Consider the following 16630-nt stretch of genomic DNA (forward strand, 5'->3'; position numbering starts at 1 on the left):
ATTGCCCTGCCTGCACTTACCACTGTAACACAAAGATGATTCAATTATTAAACCTGTAAGAGCCCAGGTGATTTTCTGCCATCTTAGTGACCTGAGTCATTCCACAAGAAGTAGCACCAAGAGGGGAGCACAGCCACAGAGCCAGGAGAAAAATACTTTCTCCAGTTAGTCACATAAGGCTGACTCAGTTTCTCACAAAACTACAGCCTTATTTTAGTATCCAGCCCCAATTTTCAGTGAAAATGGACACCACAGCCAGTTTCAGGATGTTGTCTTGATTATTTCTAAATCTTTCTTTGAATCAGACTTTTCATACTGGCCATTAATTTCTCATACTGAGTGCTATGATACTCCAACATTCAGTTAATCCAAGTAATTCAAGATGTTGAATCAAAAATTATGATGCTCAAGAACACAACAGGCCTGAATGTCCACATTTAAGGGCCAGAATAAGTGTGCTTTCTTTTACTCACCTTTTTGCTTCTTCTAAGTGGCACAGATACTCATAAGCAATATTCTGACGCCTCCTCTCATCCATTTCCTCTGCAGAAAGCCTTTCATCATCCACAATAGCTGCAAACAGAAACCCATATCAAGTTATACACAAGTCTGGGTGATTTTTAGAGCAATTTTACTTAGAACTTGGGTGAATTGCTGAAGAAGGGAAATAAAAATAGTTATCACTTCTCTTTAAAAGAGGCCTTTTATAGTATGGTGCACAAAGATGTCTAGGTCACCAAGAGTATTCTGTTCTTTCTACAGAGAATTCCTCAAGTTTCACTTCTTCAAGCATGTATTGCTCTGAGGCCATTGCTGGGTTTGGGGACAGGATGGAGCCCTCACGGTGAGGCTGATGGAGCACTCAAACACAGGGGGCTGAGGCTGGGAGCCAGCAGAGTTTCAGCTTACACATTCTCAGAAGAGTTTGAGGACTCTCATGAGGAAGCTCAAGGCAAGAAGCAGGTGGAGCAGCCCCATGCTAAGCAGATCCTCAACACCAGAGACAAAGACAACACACTGCAAAGGTATCTCAAGGACAGCATGGGAATTGGCTTCTGCTTCAGGAGCCCATGAGACTGCAACATGCTGAGCTGCCTCCCACTGATGGAGGTGACAACGGTTGTAATCAAATGAACCATCTGTGGTTTCTCCTACTTACTGCTGCAACCTCATCACCTCCCATAAAAAACACTCTCCCAGCCTATTAAGCACATTTCCAGCTGCAAATAACTCCAATTATTTATATCTACTACCCAGTGACTGGTCTTTCTCTACTTTTAGAGTACAGAGGAGGCCTCTGTGAGCAGCTCTCCAATTCTTCCAAATGTTTCTAGCAGTGAGTCTGAAGGAGCATACTATTGTGCTGACTTCTAGATGAATTTCAGCCACAGCAGTGAGACTTTTGTTAACAGCCTTCATATACCAGTTACCAAAATTACACCCTATTTGTACTAAGCTTTGTGTTGGACTAGATCTTGAAGAGATCTTCCAACCTTGATCATTCTGTGAAAAATCTGGTCCTACATTCTTTCATGTTTTCAGTCACATGCTCACATCACCTCTCACACCATAGCTGGCAACCCAGTGAACCAGAATGAGGGGCAGCTCTTGCTAAAGTGACCTGTTTCTGAGAGGATAGGCTCCCTGATCTGGGCCACTGCATACTTGCAGGCACTGTGGTGCAGGCACAAGGGAGGGGACGGAAACGCTGGGCTGGACTAGCTGCTTTCTGTGGCATCTCACAAGGCGGTTAGCTGAGAACATCGTGACACATCCTCAGTAAAAAACCACAGCCCCTGCTCCTCCTGAAATGCACTGTGATGTGCTTTGCTAGTTCCATTCCCACACAGACTCGTGCATGCCACAAGCAAGTTTTCAGCTTTTCCCTGACAATTGCTTCAAGTAGGGGATAAACAGTTTCAGGTAATGCATACAGGAAACTAAGGTAAAAGGCACTTAAAAACAGTAGGACTCCTCCGAGTTTTGCAAGTACTTGCATACCTTGAAATCTGTACCTCAAAAAAAAAACAAACCAAGAGCCAGAGAAATTATCTCACATGCATTTAATGAGGACACAAAAGAAATTACACTACACATCCACATTTTGGACTGATGCTACCATACATTTGTTAAGGTCTTGTATAGCTACTTCAAGCTTTGTAGTTTAAGTTTTAATGACCATATGGGAGTTGATATCTCTCATCTTCTTTTGCTTTTAAGATTGCTCTTCCTAATTACCCAGATGTTTCATACACCAATCAAACAAATACCTGTCTTGCTCAAAGTTTCTTTTAAGTCTGGTAGCTCCAATAAGCATGACTCACTCTAAAATGAGGTCTCAGATACTGTAATCAGGATATCACTTGCCATGAACCAAAAGTTAGTTTGGAGGCAAACATGGGATGCAGATGGTAAAGCACTGTGCCTGGCAAACTGGCCATGGAGGCTGCTCTAATACTGCTCTTGCTCTCACCACCATCAGCACAACCAGACAGGCTGCTCTGACTCCACAGCAGAGCTCCTCTGCTGCAGAGGGCTCCTGACTTCCCAGAGCAAGGGAAAAAAACTGATGAGCCATGACACTGAAACATAATATATTATTTTATTGTTTGCAATGCTGAGATCAAGGGCCCCTTTTCAAAAGCTCTCCCAGCTATGAGTGCTCACAAGTGGAGACAAGTGCTGTCAGAAGAGCCCAGCTGATTGCCCTGCTTGGCTGTGGTACTGTCAGCTAGAGTGGGACAGCCAATACCAGGTCAAGCCTTCATCCCCCCATGACAATTCCCATGCCCTGTTCCTTGTAACTTGTTTAACAGTTGTTTACTCCTGCCCTCCAAAGACAACTCAACACAGCCATAAGCAAATCCAAAAAAAGGAAGCTTGTCTGAATATAGGTGAAGGAAACCACATGACCCATGTGATTAAGTATCAGTCTAGGAATTAACCTGAGTAACACTAATGTTTTGCAATTTAGTCCTGGATCTGCACGTCCTCCGGTGCCTCACATACCCAACAAAGGTATCCTAGGTCAAGCAGCCCTGGCCAAACTCAAATCCCTCATTAAAATTATTTGCAAAGATTGATTCAGAGAGTGGATGAAGGCACCAACAGATATTGTGGAATTGTAATAGTTGCTCTGCTTAGCAAACACTGCAACAATGAGAGGTAAGAGCAAGATTCAAAAAGAAGTAACTTGTACACTCTGGGAAGTGGAAAACCCAGCTCCTTTCTGGAGGGAGTATCAGCAGCCCACAAGCTGGAAATCAGACTTTTCTGTTTGGGCCAAAGCAGCTAAAGTTTCTGGGCTGGATATCTGACCACTGGAAATACAGAGCACAGGGAATGCCAACACCTACAGTGCTAATCCTGGGAGGAGTCTCTTACAACACCAGCTTCCAATAAGTCTGATTACACACTTACCCTCCAGCATATACTGGCTTCAAAGCAACTGTGCTATCACATCAAGAGTTGGTGCAGACACAACTTTAGAAACAGAAATAACAACCTGCAGGTAGCCTCAGGACTGAGCTGCAGAGGCAATTACTTTGAAGACTTGGGTTCTTAAAGTCTAGTCTATAATAATATATTTTGGCAAGGGCTTCAGCTTTTGACTAGAGTCCTGTGTACCTCTTCCTTCAAACATCCTGAGAGCATCCATCAAGCCAGCCACACCAAGTTCAACAGACAAACAAGTTTGGTTTGGAGACAGAAAGCTCAGTCTTTCTGCTTAACAGAGCAAGTATTAGTCAGAAGACTAGGAAGATTGATGAAAGAATAAACATATTTCTGCTATATCAGTAACACTTTGATAATGCTCAGCTCACAATAGAAGAGAGTGCTGCAATAAAGGGTGTTATGTGGCAGAGTAATCAGGGCTGGGCTTCACCTGAAGATCTACACCAAGCCGGATCCTGACACAAAATCTTCCAGCTGAGAAAATCCAAATGCCATAGAACAAGACACATTCTCCATGAAAGTTATACTGAGGGGAAAAGTCATGCAAACAACACCTTATGATTAAATTCATTAATTATGTGAACTTAACTTCAAATTCAGAGGAATTCCCTTGAAGGGGGAACATTAGGAGCACATCTGGACAACCAACAAGATCTAATAAAAAATACTAGCCTTAAAGCTATTTCAATTCATTTTAGATGTTAACTCTGGGTTAGCCAAGAGTCAGTAGACATAAAACATGTGCTAAGATACCAAGTTCACTCATAGACACTTCTTCACAAAAAAAAAAAACCACTAAAGGAAGAATGTGTATGAAACACATGGCACAGTGAGCAATACTAAAACTTAGTAAATTGCCACACGGGAGATTTATTCTGGTACTCAGTACAGCACACCAACTTTCCAATTCTTCCCACAACTGATACAACAGAAATAAAGGGACATTATACGGACAGCTTCCTATGTATGTATATTCTACATATTTAGCACAAAAGTAAGTGTTTACCAAGGAGTTTTCCTAAATTGAAGACTTGGTCATCTTCCATCAACAGACACATCGTACTTACACGCACCCTCCTCATCCTAAAATTGCCCTGTGTAGACAGTATCTGGGACTAATTGATGTTTGAGGTCTGATTGTCAATTGCAAAAACTTTCTGATGTGCCCTGATCCAAGACAACCACTCCAGTTGTTGGCAAATTCTTGAAGCTATGCCAGAGCTGAGAACTCAACCAAGGCACTCCATGACCTACAGTCAACACGGTGCCTGCAGGATCTACTAATTCAGACTCAGTGTTAGTAGACAACATGAAAACACTTCAAATTTCTGGATTTGAGCAAGTTTTCAGAAATAGAGCCGCCACGTCTGAAGATGCAATATTATTACTGAAACTAGCAATCAGCCCAGGTGCACAAGGGCCACTGGAGCCATAACCTTACTAGCAGAATCCAGAAAGAGAATCAAAACTTCAGGTTCACAGAGATGTGGTCACTTTACAGAGGAATTTTAAAAACAAGTATTGTCTCTCTAAACATCATCATCCAGTTCTGAGTTCATCTTCATATTACATCTATGACAAGGATTTTGGGGGTCCCAAGACCACAGAGATAATTTACATTGATACTGAGCTTACTGGAAATCTAATCACTGTTTCAGTGCCTCACCACCCTTAGAGAATTTCTTCCTAATGTCTAATTTAAATCAATCCTCTTTCAGTCTGAAGCCATTTCTGCTTGTCCTATCACTACATACTCTTACAAAAAGTGCCTCTCCATCTTCCTTGTAGGCCACAATAAGCTCTCCCAGAACCTTCTCTTCCCCAGGCAGAACAACCCCAATCTTCTTAGTCTTTCCTCACAGGACAGACGTTTCAGCCTTCTGATCATTTCTGTGGCCTCCTCTTCCAGACCCGTTTTACAGATCAGCATCCTTCCTATGCTTGGGGCCCCAGAGCTGGATGCAGAGCTCCAGATGGGCTGTTTTGTGGCTGGAGTGGAGCAGCTATAATCACCTCCATTGACCTGCTGGTCACAGTAGTTTAGGTTTGAATTTACATTTACTAAGAGATGTTTCACAGATCTAACATGCAACAGAGTTTGCAAATTAGTCCATGGACTGTACTTTTAAATAGTGTTAAATTTAAATTAATATGTAACAAAAAAGCATGCATGGAAAAGTAATATTTGTTACCATTTCTAAATACAAATTTATGGAACACTTCTTGAAGCATAATCCTTAAGTAATCCAGGTATAATCAAACAGGTTTTGTTATCTTGGAAAAACTGCTGCTGGAAAAAAAAAAAACACTGCAAAACTTACAACAGCACTTAAGGCTTCCTGGTCATTAATTTTCTCTCACACATATGACTATCTGCAACAGTTCAAGAATAGCACGTGGCTGCTCCTAGCAGGCAGACCCTTTAATAAGGCATTTACCACAGACATATCAAAGGACTTCTTACACTGAAGGCAAAGAAAGGAATAGAGGCTTTTATTTCCCAGGGCCAATCCCCCTCAATTTCCTGCCACCAGAGACTTTTTCCCATGGAAAGCAAGACGTGAGCAATAAGGAGGAGGGCTCTTTTGGCACCACAACCGGGAAGCTCAATGAACAAGACATAACAGACTATGGAGAGAACAAAATCCTCTTACGGTGATAGAATAGAATTTGTAAAGTCAGAGTTGGGGAAAGAAAAGATACAGGAGTACATACTATAAAATGCTGGGATAAAAGTTTTTCACGAGAGCGTTTGAATTAAACATTAGCTAAAGCACATTTTGCAGTCTCAGCTGTCTGCAGCCACACAGTGAGCAAGGCAAGGCAATGTTTCAGTTCACTGGAAAGAAGTTTGGCAAATTCTGTATATGCCCCCCTTACATCTTGCTGCCTCCTCCTCCCAAGCTCATACCCCCTATCCAAAAGTACACATTGGAGCCACCCTATAGCAAAAACAAAAGCCAGAGAGCCTTTCTTGCACAAAAACTTCTGACTGACTGCTGGCCACAGCCAGTCCCAGTAACAGCTGAGCCCAGTACAACAGGATCTAGGCAGCATCCCATTTATGTCTCCCTGTAGTGAGAGGACCTTAGGCATCTGTTATCACAATTCACTGCTGTAGCTTCAAAAAGAAGCTAGCTGCATTTTAGATGGTCACAGTGACTTAAAACCTTATGTAATGAGAGAATATATAACTATCTTGTCCTAGTTTAAAGGAGGCCAATAAACTCATCTTTTGCCTTCTTTTTATTCCTAGTAAAATTCATACTCTCAGGTACTTAGCATCCCATGAGTGCCTGCCTTGGGCAGTTCAGCTCCATGGTTGCTCCTAGTTTGGCAGTTCATGTGCTGCATGAGCCAAGCCCCATACATGGAGCAGATTGAGCTGGCAATGCTCTGAGGCAGGCTCACTGCCACCCGAGCTGTCCTCATTGCAACAGGACAGGAGCTCAGATCACTGCTAGGAAGCTGCAAAATACAGGGGAAAAATTCATGTACAGATATCAGAAAAACAATTCTCAAAGCTACAAGCAGATGGAGTTCCCCCCTGAGCCTCCACTCCCATATCAACTTGCAGGTATCCAATGTAATGATTTATTAAATAAGCAGAAGCAAGTGTGTCAACTATAACAATGTGAACAGAGATAATTCAACAGGCTACTTAGAAAAAATGGCATTACAGCACCAAAAACATATTGCAAGTGTTCCATTATTAAGGTATTTTGTACCTACCTATTTTATGCTGGAAGCTGTTTATCTTTGGATGAATAAGTTAAGGCTCTGATGAAAAGAACTTTCTATAGACTTCTGTCAAAAAGTACAAATGCAAGCAGCTAGCATGCGTCTCACAGCAATGAGACCAGATGGCCTGAACATTTTTCTGTGTCTCCAGTTAGGGGCATTCAGTCCATTCCCTGAAATTTGCTCACAGGAAGGTCTCTAGACAAAGGCAGACACTGCAAGCACTGAAAAACCTATGGCAGCTGTGAACTTGGAGGGCAGATTCACATGAGAGAGTAGACTAATACACTTAATTAAAGAGTGGGGGTCTTCAATATGTAACTTGTCAAATATTTCTGACATTGAACTACTCTCTCCCTTAAAAATGGCCGTATCTCTCCTAATCTAGTTATTTCATTGTGAAAGCATGCATGTATTTTCAAACAAAAATATAAATGCATCTTCTGGCCAGCAGATAGATATTATCCACTCTTGCAAATTATGTGTCACACAGGATCTCCAGGGCCACTGTTCTGGACTACGTCTAACTGCCAGACACTGCACAAACAGGGAAAGCAAACACACACCATTAGCATGGGAGTGTTGAACAGAGATATCCAGTAAAAGACATCCTGATATAAAATTAAAAATATTTGCTAAATCAGTCTTTCCCCTGAGCTTTCCCAGAGAGCCTCATTCCTGTGCATTTACTTTCCCAAGTCCTCCTCCTTCTCCCATTTCCTTGGTAAAGGTCTTATTTCAGTCATGTGTATCTGCTACCACAAGGCCAGCCACATCCATTTACAGATACTGAGTGCTATTGCAATACATGGACCTTGGGACTATCATACAAGGGGACAGTGATGCAACAGCAACCACATTCCATGCTCCTGAACCCAACTGTCAAAACCACTTCATTTCAGCCAGACACTGACAAAAGTCTGTAGGGCTCCTCAGACACATCTCAACATACTTCAATCCCCACAAAGTTTAGAAAAAATCTCATTTAACCACAGACACAAGATGGCTTTGGCATTGAGCAAGTGACTACATATGCTGCCAAAAAGTTTAACATTCAATTCTCTACTTATGGGTACACATCCTGTACTCTGCTTTTAAACCTCCAGCTTTCTACAGTATCATCACATGAGACTTCAGTAGAGGTAAATATTAAAGGACACTAAGTAGTTCTGACATAACCTTACTGTATGATGATACTAGAGAATGGACATTTCTTTCTTAGTACAGTAATTTAACCCTGTGCAGAAATAAAACATTTCATTTTATCTTAACTTCATTATAATTGTTCAGTATGTTTGGAAGAAGAAGGAGATAAAGTAAGGAACTGAAGGAAGCCGATGAAAACCCAACCGTTTTAATTTAGCTGCAAGTATTGCCATCTACGATTACAAACATGGAATGCAATGTATCAGCTTGTTGCTCAACCACTTCCACCAACATTTAACTGCTGGTCTCACAGTCTACAGCACACTTGGTGTAATTGCTTAATAAAATACTAACTGTTTATCTTTGCATACCTTGCTAGCTGGTCAGTTCAAGGCACAACAGGTTTTCCCAAGACTGAGGTGCTCACAAAACACCATTAAAACTCTAGCTCCTTTCTGTGACCTTAAACTTTTAGGTCAACTTAGACAATTGACCTTAGCACTCTTCACTCACTTTTTTTTTTTAAACACTCTTTACTCATACTCACTATTTACTAAAAAACCCTCAGTCTAGGTTCCCAAAAAAGGCACAAGTCTAAGGAAGATCTCACAATGATGGACCCTGAGGAGGCAGTGAACACCAATTACAAGCTACTTCTCTCACTCACAGGCCATACTATCTCCACATGCTTAGTCCAAATACATGAGCACGGCCAAACTTCAAGGCAGCTTTCAGAAGCTTTCCTTCTCCAGAGATTAGTTCATAAGAAAACAAAGAGTCAAGGGTTACTTTACCACCTTTATCCATTTGCCGTTTTCTTAAATAAGGAACTTGTATCTTGAATTCTATGTATTTTGACACACCTTTTGCTTTGCTCATTTCACTGGAATTACTTTAACCTGTTTCCTTTTTATTAGTAATATACCTAAAAATCCTAAATAAAATAGCCAAAATTTTACCATACAGATTCCATTTCCTTGCATTTTACCTACTGTGACCTCAATTCAACTTAATGCAAGCAGACTGTAAACAAAATAACAAGACAGTTTAATCTTGCCAGGCTAGTAAAATGCACTATGCAACTATGAAAGACAGAAAAATGCTAGTGTCTATAATGTGCCTTGGTATGAACCCTGTAATTAGATTCAGACAGAAGACAAATGCAAGTATTTTGCCTAAAAATGCCATCAAATTTACTTCTAGTATTAGGCAGTTTATATTTAATTTTTCTCTGAAGAGAATTGCACATATATCAATAAGTCAGATGTATACACACACCTACATAAAAGTACAAGTAACTAGTGATCGCTATAATACTGTGATGATGATGCCAAAAAAACAAAAACAACTAATCCAAAAGGCATTCATCCCTATGCAAGCAGTTGGAATAAAGAGTCTCAACAAGTTAACAGGAAAGGTGACTGCGCATGCAGCCTTCTGCAGAACCCCAAAGGCAGCTTTCATTGTGTGTAATCACATCACACCACTGCCTGAGGCCACAACCGCACCCATCAACATTGGTGGCAGGGCAGAAAGCCACTGCAGAAGAGGAGTGGAAGAACAGGAAAGTGGGGGTGGAGACCATCAGTAGGAAGGGTAGGGCACAGACAGAACTCACTACAGTGGCAGTGGGAAATTCAAATTCAGGCTTGTCTGCCCAGTGTCTGTTCACACACACGGCTACCTACACTTCTGTGGCGCTCCTCTTAGCTATTTGCACAGCAAAACCTCTGACCTAGCAACAGTAAGATCACCCTAATTGTGTTGTTAAAGACACCTCAGCCAACACACAGGGCCAGAATAAATCACAAGGCTTACTGTGGCAAAAAAGGACCCTACCTGAGGAAGGTAGGCGTGTTTGACAAGAGCTACTGATGATTCACCAAAGGCAAACTACTTGAAATGAAGAGCATAACACAAATGTTTTCTGCATCTATTGCTACTACTTTGTAGAAATTCAAAAGACAGATAGGCATTTAAACAATAGCTAATTAAGACAGTGCTCTGCAAATACTGCACATTTTCTGGCTAAGTCAAGACCTTGTTCAATTTCTGTTTCAGTCTTGAAAAGGCAAAAAAAACCTGATCTGCATTACAACTTGAGGCCAGTGATTGCTACTTGAGAACAGTGATTCATAAATAACTTGTAGCAAACCTCTTCTACCCAGGGGCTGTTTAGGGAAGGCTACACTTGAATGCAATAAAGAGGAAGACAAGAACAGGGACAGGGGAAGTGAAAGAGAGGGGAAGGGGTGAAAAACTTATACCTTCTGAAAGAAGTTTGGGAGGAAGGAGTTACCTAATGGATTCAATATTCAGATCATTGGACAGCTGAAACCAAAAAGCTTCCTATCACCAAACTCTCAGTACAGTAACCAACTGAAAGAAATGTGGTAATGTGTAGCTTAAAGAACAGAAAATTAGGATGACAGGCAGGAATTCTGGAATAAAAGAGAATCTGCAGAGAAAGCCGTGTCTGGGTCACTAAGTAACTCATACTGTAGAGCTTTAGGAGTCTTGATCTGGGCCATGAGACTCCAGAGGACTGAAACACCTGCCTAGGAAAAGCCATAGAGCAAGAGCACCACTTAATCACTGAGTAAATTGGAAATTGCCATGAAAAAGACTGCTGTGTAGAAACCCTCAGCCTTGACATCTGGTCTTTATTCTACTGTTGACAATTCATCATCTTCTGGTTCTTTCACAGCCAGTCTTTTGCAGGGTCCTTCTACCAAGGTCTGAATGAACCATCTGTTCACTTTTTCCACATTCTGAAAGGAGCTCCAGAAAATACCTGAAATGTTGCAGCACATTTTTCCTTCAAGATACTAATATAAGTATGTGATTATACCATCAGGTTAAACTGCAAGAGCACATTTACCTCTGCCTAGGTTTTAATTCCTAAGTAATTCTTATGGTCACAATATCTTCAAAGTTTGTAATTCAAAATTCTCTGGCTTAAAGGCACAATGGATTTTTTTTATTTTTTTGTTTAATCTTAGTGGGGAGAAAAAAAACTTATGTATTCGGGACAATAGAACTGAAAATTCAGTTTGCAGCTACAGACCCAGACAATGAGATTGAATGGTTTAAACACAAAAATTACTTCCAATTCACAAGAACATAAAGAAATGCCATATGTTGCATAATACTTATATATAGATATGGTAAGTTTAGGTGATGAGCAGGACCCTTGGGCACTCAGAGGCAGAGAAGAACAGAGCCATGGCAACTCCTGTCCTCTCCCCAGCACTCCTGACTCCCCTCGGAAGACAGCCAAGCTGCTTGTTGAACAAGTCCCAAAACTGCTGTGCATTCAGTACTGTTTCTACAGCTGAAATGGCCCAGCACAAGCAGAAGCCACAAAAGAAAGGGTAGAGGCACAACATCAGGCTCATAAGTTAGAACCTCACTCCAAAACCTCTCGGCTTTGTTGAGTGTGCTGGTCCACACAGAGGCAGAAAGGCACAGATGATGAAGATGTACCTTCTTTGTTCCTGCTTCGTGGCGAGACGATCAACTCTTGCAGGAAGAAGGCAAATGCAGTGTGCCTGTACAAGCGCTCAGCTCAGGGGCAGTGCCAGGCCAGCAATGACCTCGGTTATCACTTGAGGCCTGCCTGGCTGCTTTCACTGTGTAATAAGCAAGTGTTTGCTAAAGTATTGGAGCTGATACTGCTGGCTCCAGGGTAACCTCCTCCCAGTAGTCCCTGGTAGGTCACTTCAGGTGCACAGGCAGGCATTGCTTGTAGGGCACTTGTCCACAGAGCTTCTGGACAATTCTGACCCTTATTTCTTACTTGCATAAATACCCAGTAATATGAATTATTTTTTCCTTCATCATCAGGAGTTAGAACCACAGGTGAGAGCAAAATCACAAAGTGTTTGAGCCTTGAATAACAGACCTTTGAGCAAGGTTTGAAAAGAACAGACAAATCTTGACCTTTTAAGTCAGTACATCCAGTACGTATTTACTGAAACTCGAAGCTGTTCTGAGTGACAATGACACATCTATCATTGCATATATCACTGCAAAATCAGATACAGAGTGAGCTAGATATTGCTCCTAACATATCAATAAACCAAGTACTTCCATTTCCAGGACAAGTCTTTGACAGTTGCACCCAAAAGATAAATTTTTACCTAAACCATATATTAAAAAACTTGTGAGTGTTTGTTCTATTAAATTTGCTCTAAACTGAAACTTTGTTCATAGCATCTTGAATAACTTAATTTTTCACATTATTTGTTTAGGTCTGCCTTATAACCCAAAGTAATTTTGGGGTTAATGGAGCAAGTACTGACCTCAAGAAGGCCTCCTCATGACCTTGAGTGCTTTCCTCTAATGAGAACTATCACAGTGACAATGCTAAATATCAATTGCATAAAAATATCAGGAGCATATCAGAAGTATTATGTAAACACCCAAAACCCAAGTATTTTGCTTGAAACAGCAATATTAAGACCTTCAAAATAAAGGAAGCATAACTAGCTTTCAATCACTGTTATGGTAACAGCAGTACGAGCAACAAAAACTTAAGACCAAACTAAGTTATGTGTTTGCACTTTTTGAAGTCTCTATCCAAAAAAGAAATTTCGGCCCTTGTGCCATGCATAAGGGCTGGGCACAGAATTATATAATCTTTTGTATAGCTGCAGTTTGCTTTCTTTCTTGAAGCACTTCTTCACAAAATCAAGTCAGTTGCTCAGCTTCTAGCAGTTCTTCTTCCAAGTTTTGCCCTGGTTTCCAGTTCACACTCTATGGACAGCTTTCTTAAAGTGAGGCACTTACTTCTGCTAGAGAGAGTGGAGCAGTGTAGAAATATGCTTCATCAGCAGTACCTTACCCAGGTGAGTTTTGACCATTCCTATTCTGTATAGTAACTATTTTTGTATAGACCCACTGTCACAAGAAGCCTTGCTCATCACAAGTATTCATCTTCTTCTTGGCTTCAGCACTAAAGGCTGTGAAGTGTGAGCACATGTGAAATACCTTCTACCTAATTTGTAACAGTTTTCATACAAATGGTCAACTTTCAAGAAAGTCTGTACTTTATAACTTGAGGAAATGATATTAAAAAACTTGATCACGTGTAAATTTGCATCTGAAATGTGCCTGAGAAGCTACTAGAGACAATTTCTACTACTTCTATAGGAACCCAAAATTGTTAACTGCTCGTTTCTTTGTCCTTTTGGGGAGTCCAGGCCTGTCAATGGGCAGCATTTGCAGCCTGGACAGAAGCAGCCTACCAGTCAGCAGCTTCCTGACACAGTTTCAGGAAAAAGAATACAGATGAACATTACAGAAATCCACCTCTGTTTTTATCAGAAACTTCTGCAAACATTTATGAAGCTACTTAATTTTTTTTAAGTTTGGCAGCAACATAACAAAAAAAACCTCCCTCCTACCCCTCTTCCCCCCCAAAAAAGAGGAAATACTAAGTGTTATTGCCATGGTTCAGAGTTATAGGAAACACCGGCCTTTGTTTTGCCTGTTACTAACTACAGTACTAAGAAAGTTGATTCATTTTGTTCTAGGACAGCTCATATCTGTGTAATCTTCAGCAAAACCATGTGGTCTTACTTCTCATTTTCTGTGTGTAGATATACGTTGGTGCACAAGGGGCTGGTTTCACAAGTGATAAAAAGTTGTATATTTTCTGGACTCCTCTAAGCCATTTGTTAAACATCACTGCCATAGTCAGAGGTGATATAAATTAGCAGGCAGTCCCATCCAGTCCTTGTAGGTCAGTTATCTATCCACCTTCAATAATCAGCTGCCATGCAGCTTCGAATGCCAAGCCAAGGCTGGTTCTTCTCCCAGCATCCACTAAATCACAGTGAAGAAATCTGTGCTCTGCTGTGGCCTGAAAAGCAGTATTCAAAACAACTTCTTAGCTCAGATGTAGTGAAATCATGTTTACTGTGTGCCTCATTTTAAAACAGCTGACATTTTTCCTTGGTTAAATCTTTGCCCCAGATTTCTCTAAACATAATCCCTGCTCTACCCTCCTTCTTGTTCCTTTTCAGTTACACCACAACCTACTCATGCTGATACTTATTCTGCCACACTGTATTGAAAAGATATGAAATTTTAAAACTGCTTACCACTGAACAGATACCATCCAGCCAGTTGTAGCTTAGGTAAATCAATTAGTCTTGAAAAAATAAAAATCACAGAAATAAGCAGCACATACCACAAGTTACATCTCATCCCCTGCTTTGAGGCCTCACAAATCAAGAGTAATTTTATCAGCTACAAAAAAAAAAAGAGGTTGCAAAAGCATCTTGAATTTCACTTAGTGTAAAAAAAGCATTTATTTTTCTTTCTTCGTTGGGTAGTTTAGAACTCAGTTTCTTCAAATTTTCTTAACACTGTAGCATTGCCTGGCAAACACTGCCATGCCTTTACTGACATGGATTTGTGAAATTACAGCACTAAAGACAAGATTACCTTAAAATATTTCTGCAATTCAAAACTCCCTGGGCAACAGGGAGCTGAAAGCAGCCCCAGCTGCATCAGGCGGACAGGGCACAAGGCTGCCAGCAGCACCGCAGCAGAGGCAGCTGGGGACACCAGGGCGATGCATGTGACACTCCTTCCTGTGTGCTCCAGTCCACCTTTGAGTTCTGCTTGCACGTTTTCCTGCCCCACTGCATGCACACTTTCCAGATCTCTATATGCAGCAGTAGCACAACTTTAACTTGATCTGCTGTTCTTCCAGGTGCTGGTGCTCATCTCTACTCAAGCTACTCCATCATGCTGGCAGACCTGCCTGCAGGCTGCAAACCAGACTGGGGACCTAATCCAGCCAAAAATAATTCCATAGGAGGAGTCAAGGTCACTTGTTCCACCAGCAGAGTTGACTGAAAGCACACTCAAAACCACAGTTTCAGGGTGCGGTTCCAGGGCAATTTTAACACCTCTAAACTCTGTCTGCCACAGCCCCACCTGGCCAGAAAGTCCCCCTGCCTTGGCCAGCAAGTGAAGCTGTGAGACCTGCTGTCACCCACTGCACAGACCAGAGGTAATTGCAAATCCAGCAATGCAAATCAGCTCTGCTAGGAGAGATTAGCTTCCTGACAGATTGGGTATTCAGGCTGGCAAGAGGTGAAGTTGTCTTCAGCAGCATGACAGAGCAGCTGAAGACAAGTTCATGCTGCTGAAACCTCACCAGCTGCAGCAAAGCAGTAATTCAGCCAGAGTATCAGGCACAGGTACCCCCAGTACTCAGCTATGATTCCTCAAAACATCTTTGAAACAATGCCCTTAAAACACAAGTGAAACATTTACTGGCCTATAGCTCAATCCTACAACCCTGTGGAAAAGCAGTTGCCTTCATGAAGCACACTTCTGTACAGAATTTGGGCATTTCCCATTCCAGCTGCCTCTGGATTAATCTGTGCTCTCCTCCCAAAAAAGGAGAGTCCAATCCCACAAATATAATCAGTTTACAGAGCAGTTTTATAAATCAAGCACAAATGCAGGAGTTCATTATTATTATTCATTTCAGGAGGAACAGACAGTAGAGGATTGATAGCATGCATGACTACAAATTCCTCTACACACTTTGAAGCCTGGTAAGAGTTGCTTTAAATACCTTGCTAGATGCCACAAAAGCTTTTACTGCACTTTCAAAGAAGCAGGTCAGAGTCCACAAGAGAGGACTGGCAGAGACCACATCCTTCATCACTCTCTTTAGCAGAAGCCACGGACTGCTTAGCCTCATACACTGCTTAGCCTTATACACGAAGGCCAAGATAAGCATCTGAGATGAGGACAGTAGTTTCTAACAGCTTTGGAGCCTGGCTGGCAGACAGGACCACACCTGGAGGCAGAAAGTCTTTATGGGTTGGCAGCAGTTTGCCAGCTGCTGTGAGTCAGAGCTCTGAAGTGCTCCTTGAATCTGATTCCTGAAGAATTTCTGTCTAGATGACCTCAGCTTGGTCAATAAGTGATAAAGAATTGACATATTCCCTCTGGATAAGTATTTTTTGCTAGTGCATATTCATTTGAGTGAAACAGTAATTTGTAATTTCAGCACTGAAATCAGCCATCAGCACAAGTTCTTAATGGCTGTTTATTTGCTTACACATTTCAAAACGTATTTAGAAGCTAAGTGTTTCACTGTGCAGTTTGTAGGACAGCCATCTGGTTTAGTAGCCCATTCTTTCCCTCTCCTGCTACCTTACCAAGGCTGTTGGCCACCAGAGAACACACTGCAGGCACTGCCTGCCCCACCAGCCCCTCACCACCACGGGCCAGGGCACTCTTGTCCTGCGTCACA

The 16630-nt window shown here is 41.6% G+C and overlaps 1 protein-coding gene across 1 annotated transcript in view; it reads right to left on the reverse strand.

Moving 5' to 3' along the window:
* The window catches only part of IQGAP2 (IQ motif containing GTPase activating protein 2), a 125004-nt gene that overhangs the window by 102980 nt on the left and 5394 nt on the right, over nucleotides 1–16630 (reverse strand). The window contains exon 2 of the mRNA XM_036403702.2: nucleotides 474–573. Coding sequence (XP_036259595.1) covers nucleotides 474–573 — 100 coding nt within the window. The remainder of the gene's footprint in view (nucleotides 1–473; nucleotides 574–16630) is intronic.

Source organism: Molothrus ater, chromosome Z, assembly GCF_012460135.2.
Source record: "Molothrus ater isolate BHLD 08-10-18 breed brown headed cowbird chromosome Z, BPBGC_Mater_1.1, whole genome shotgun sequence".
NCBI classification, from domain to species: Eukaryota; Metazoa; Chordata; class Aves; order Passeriformes; family Icteridae; genus Molothrus; species Molothrus ater.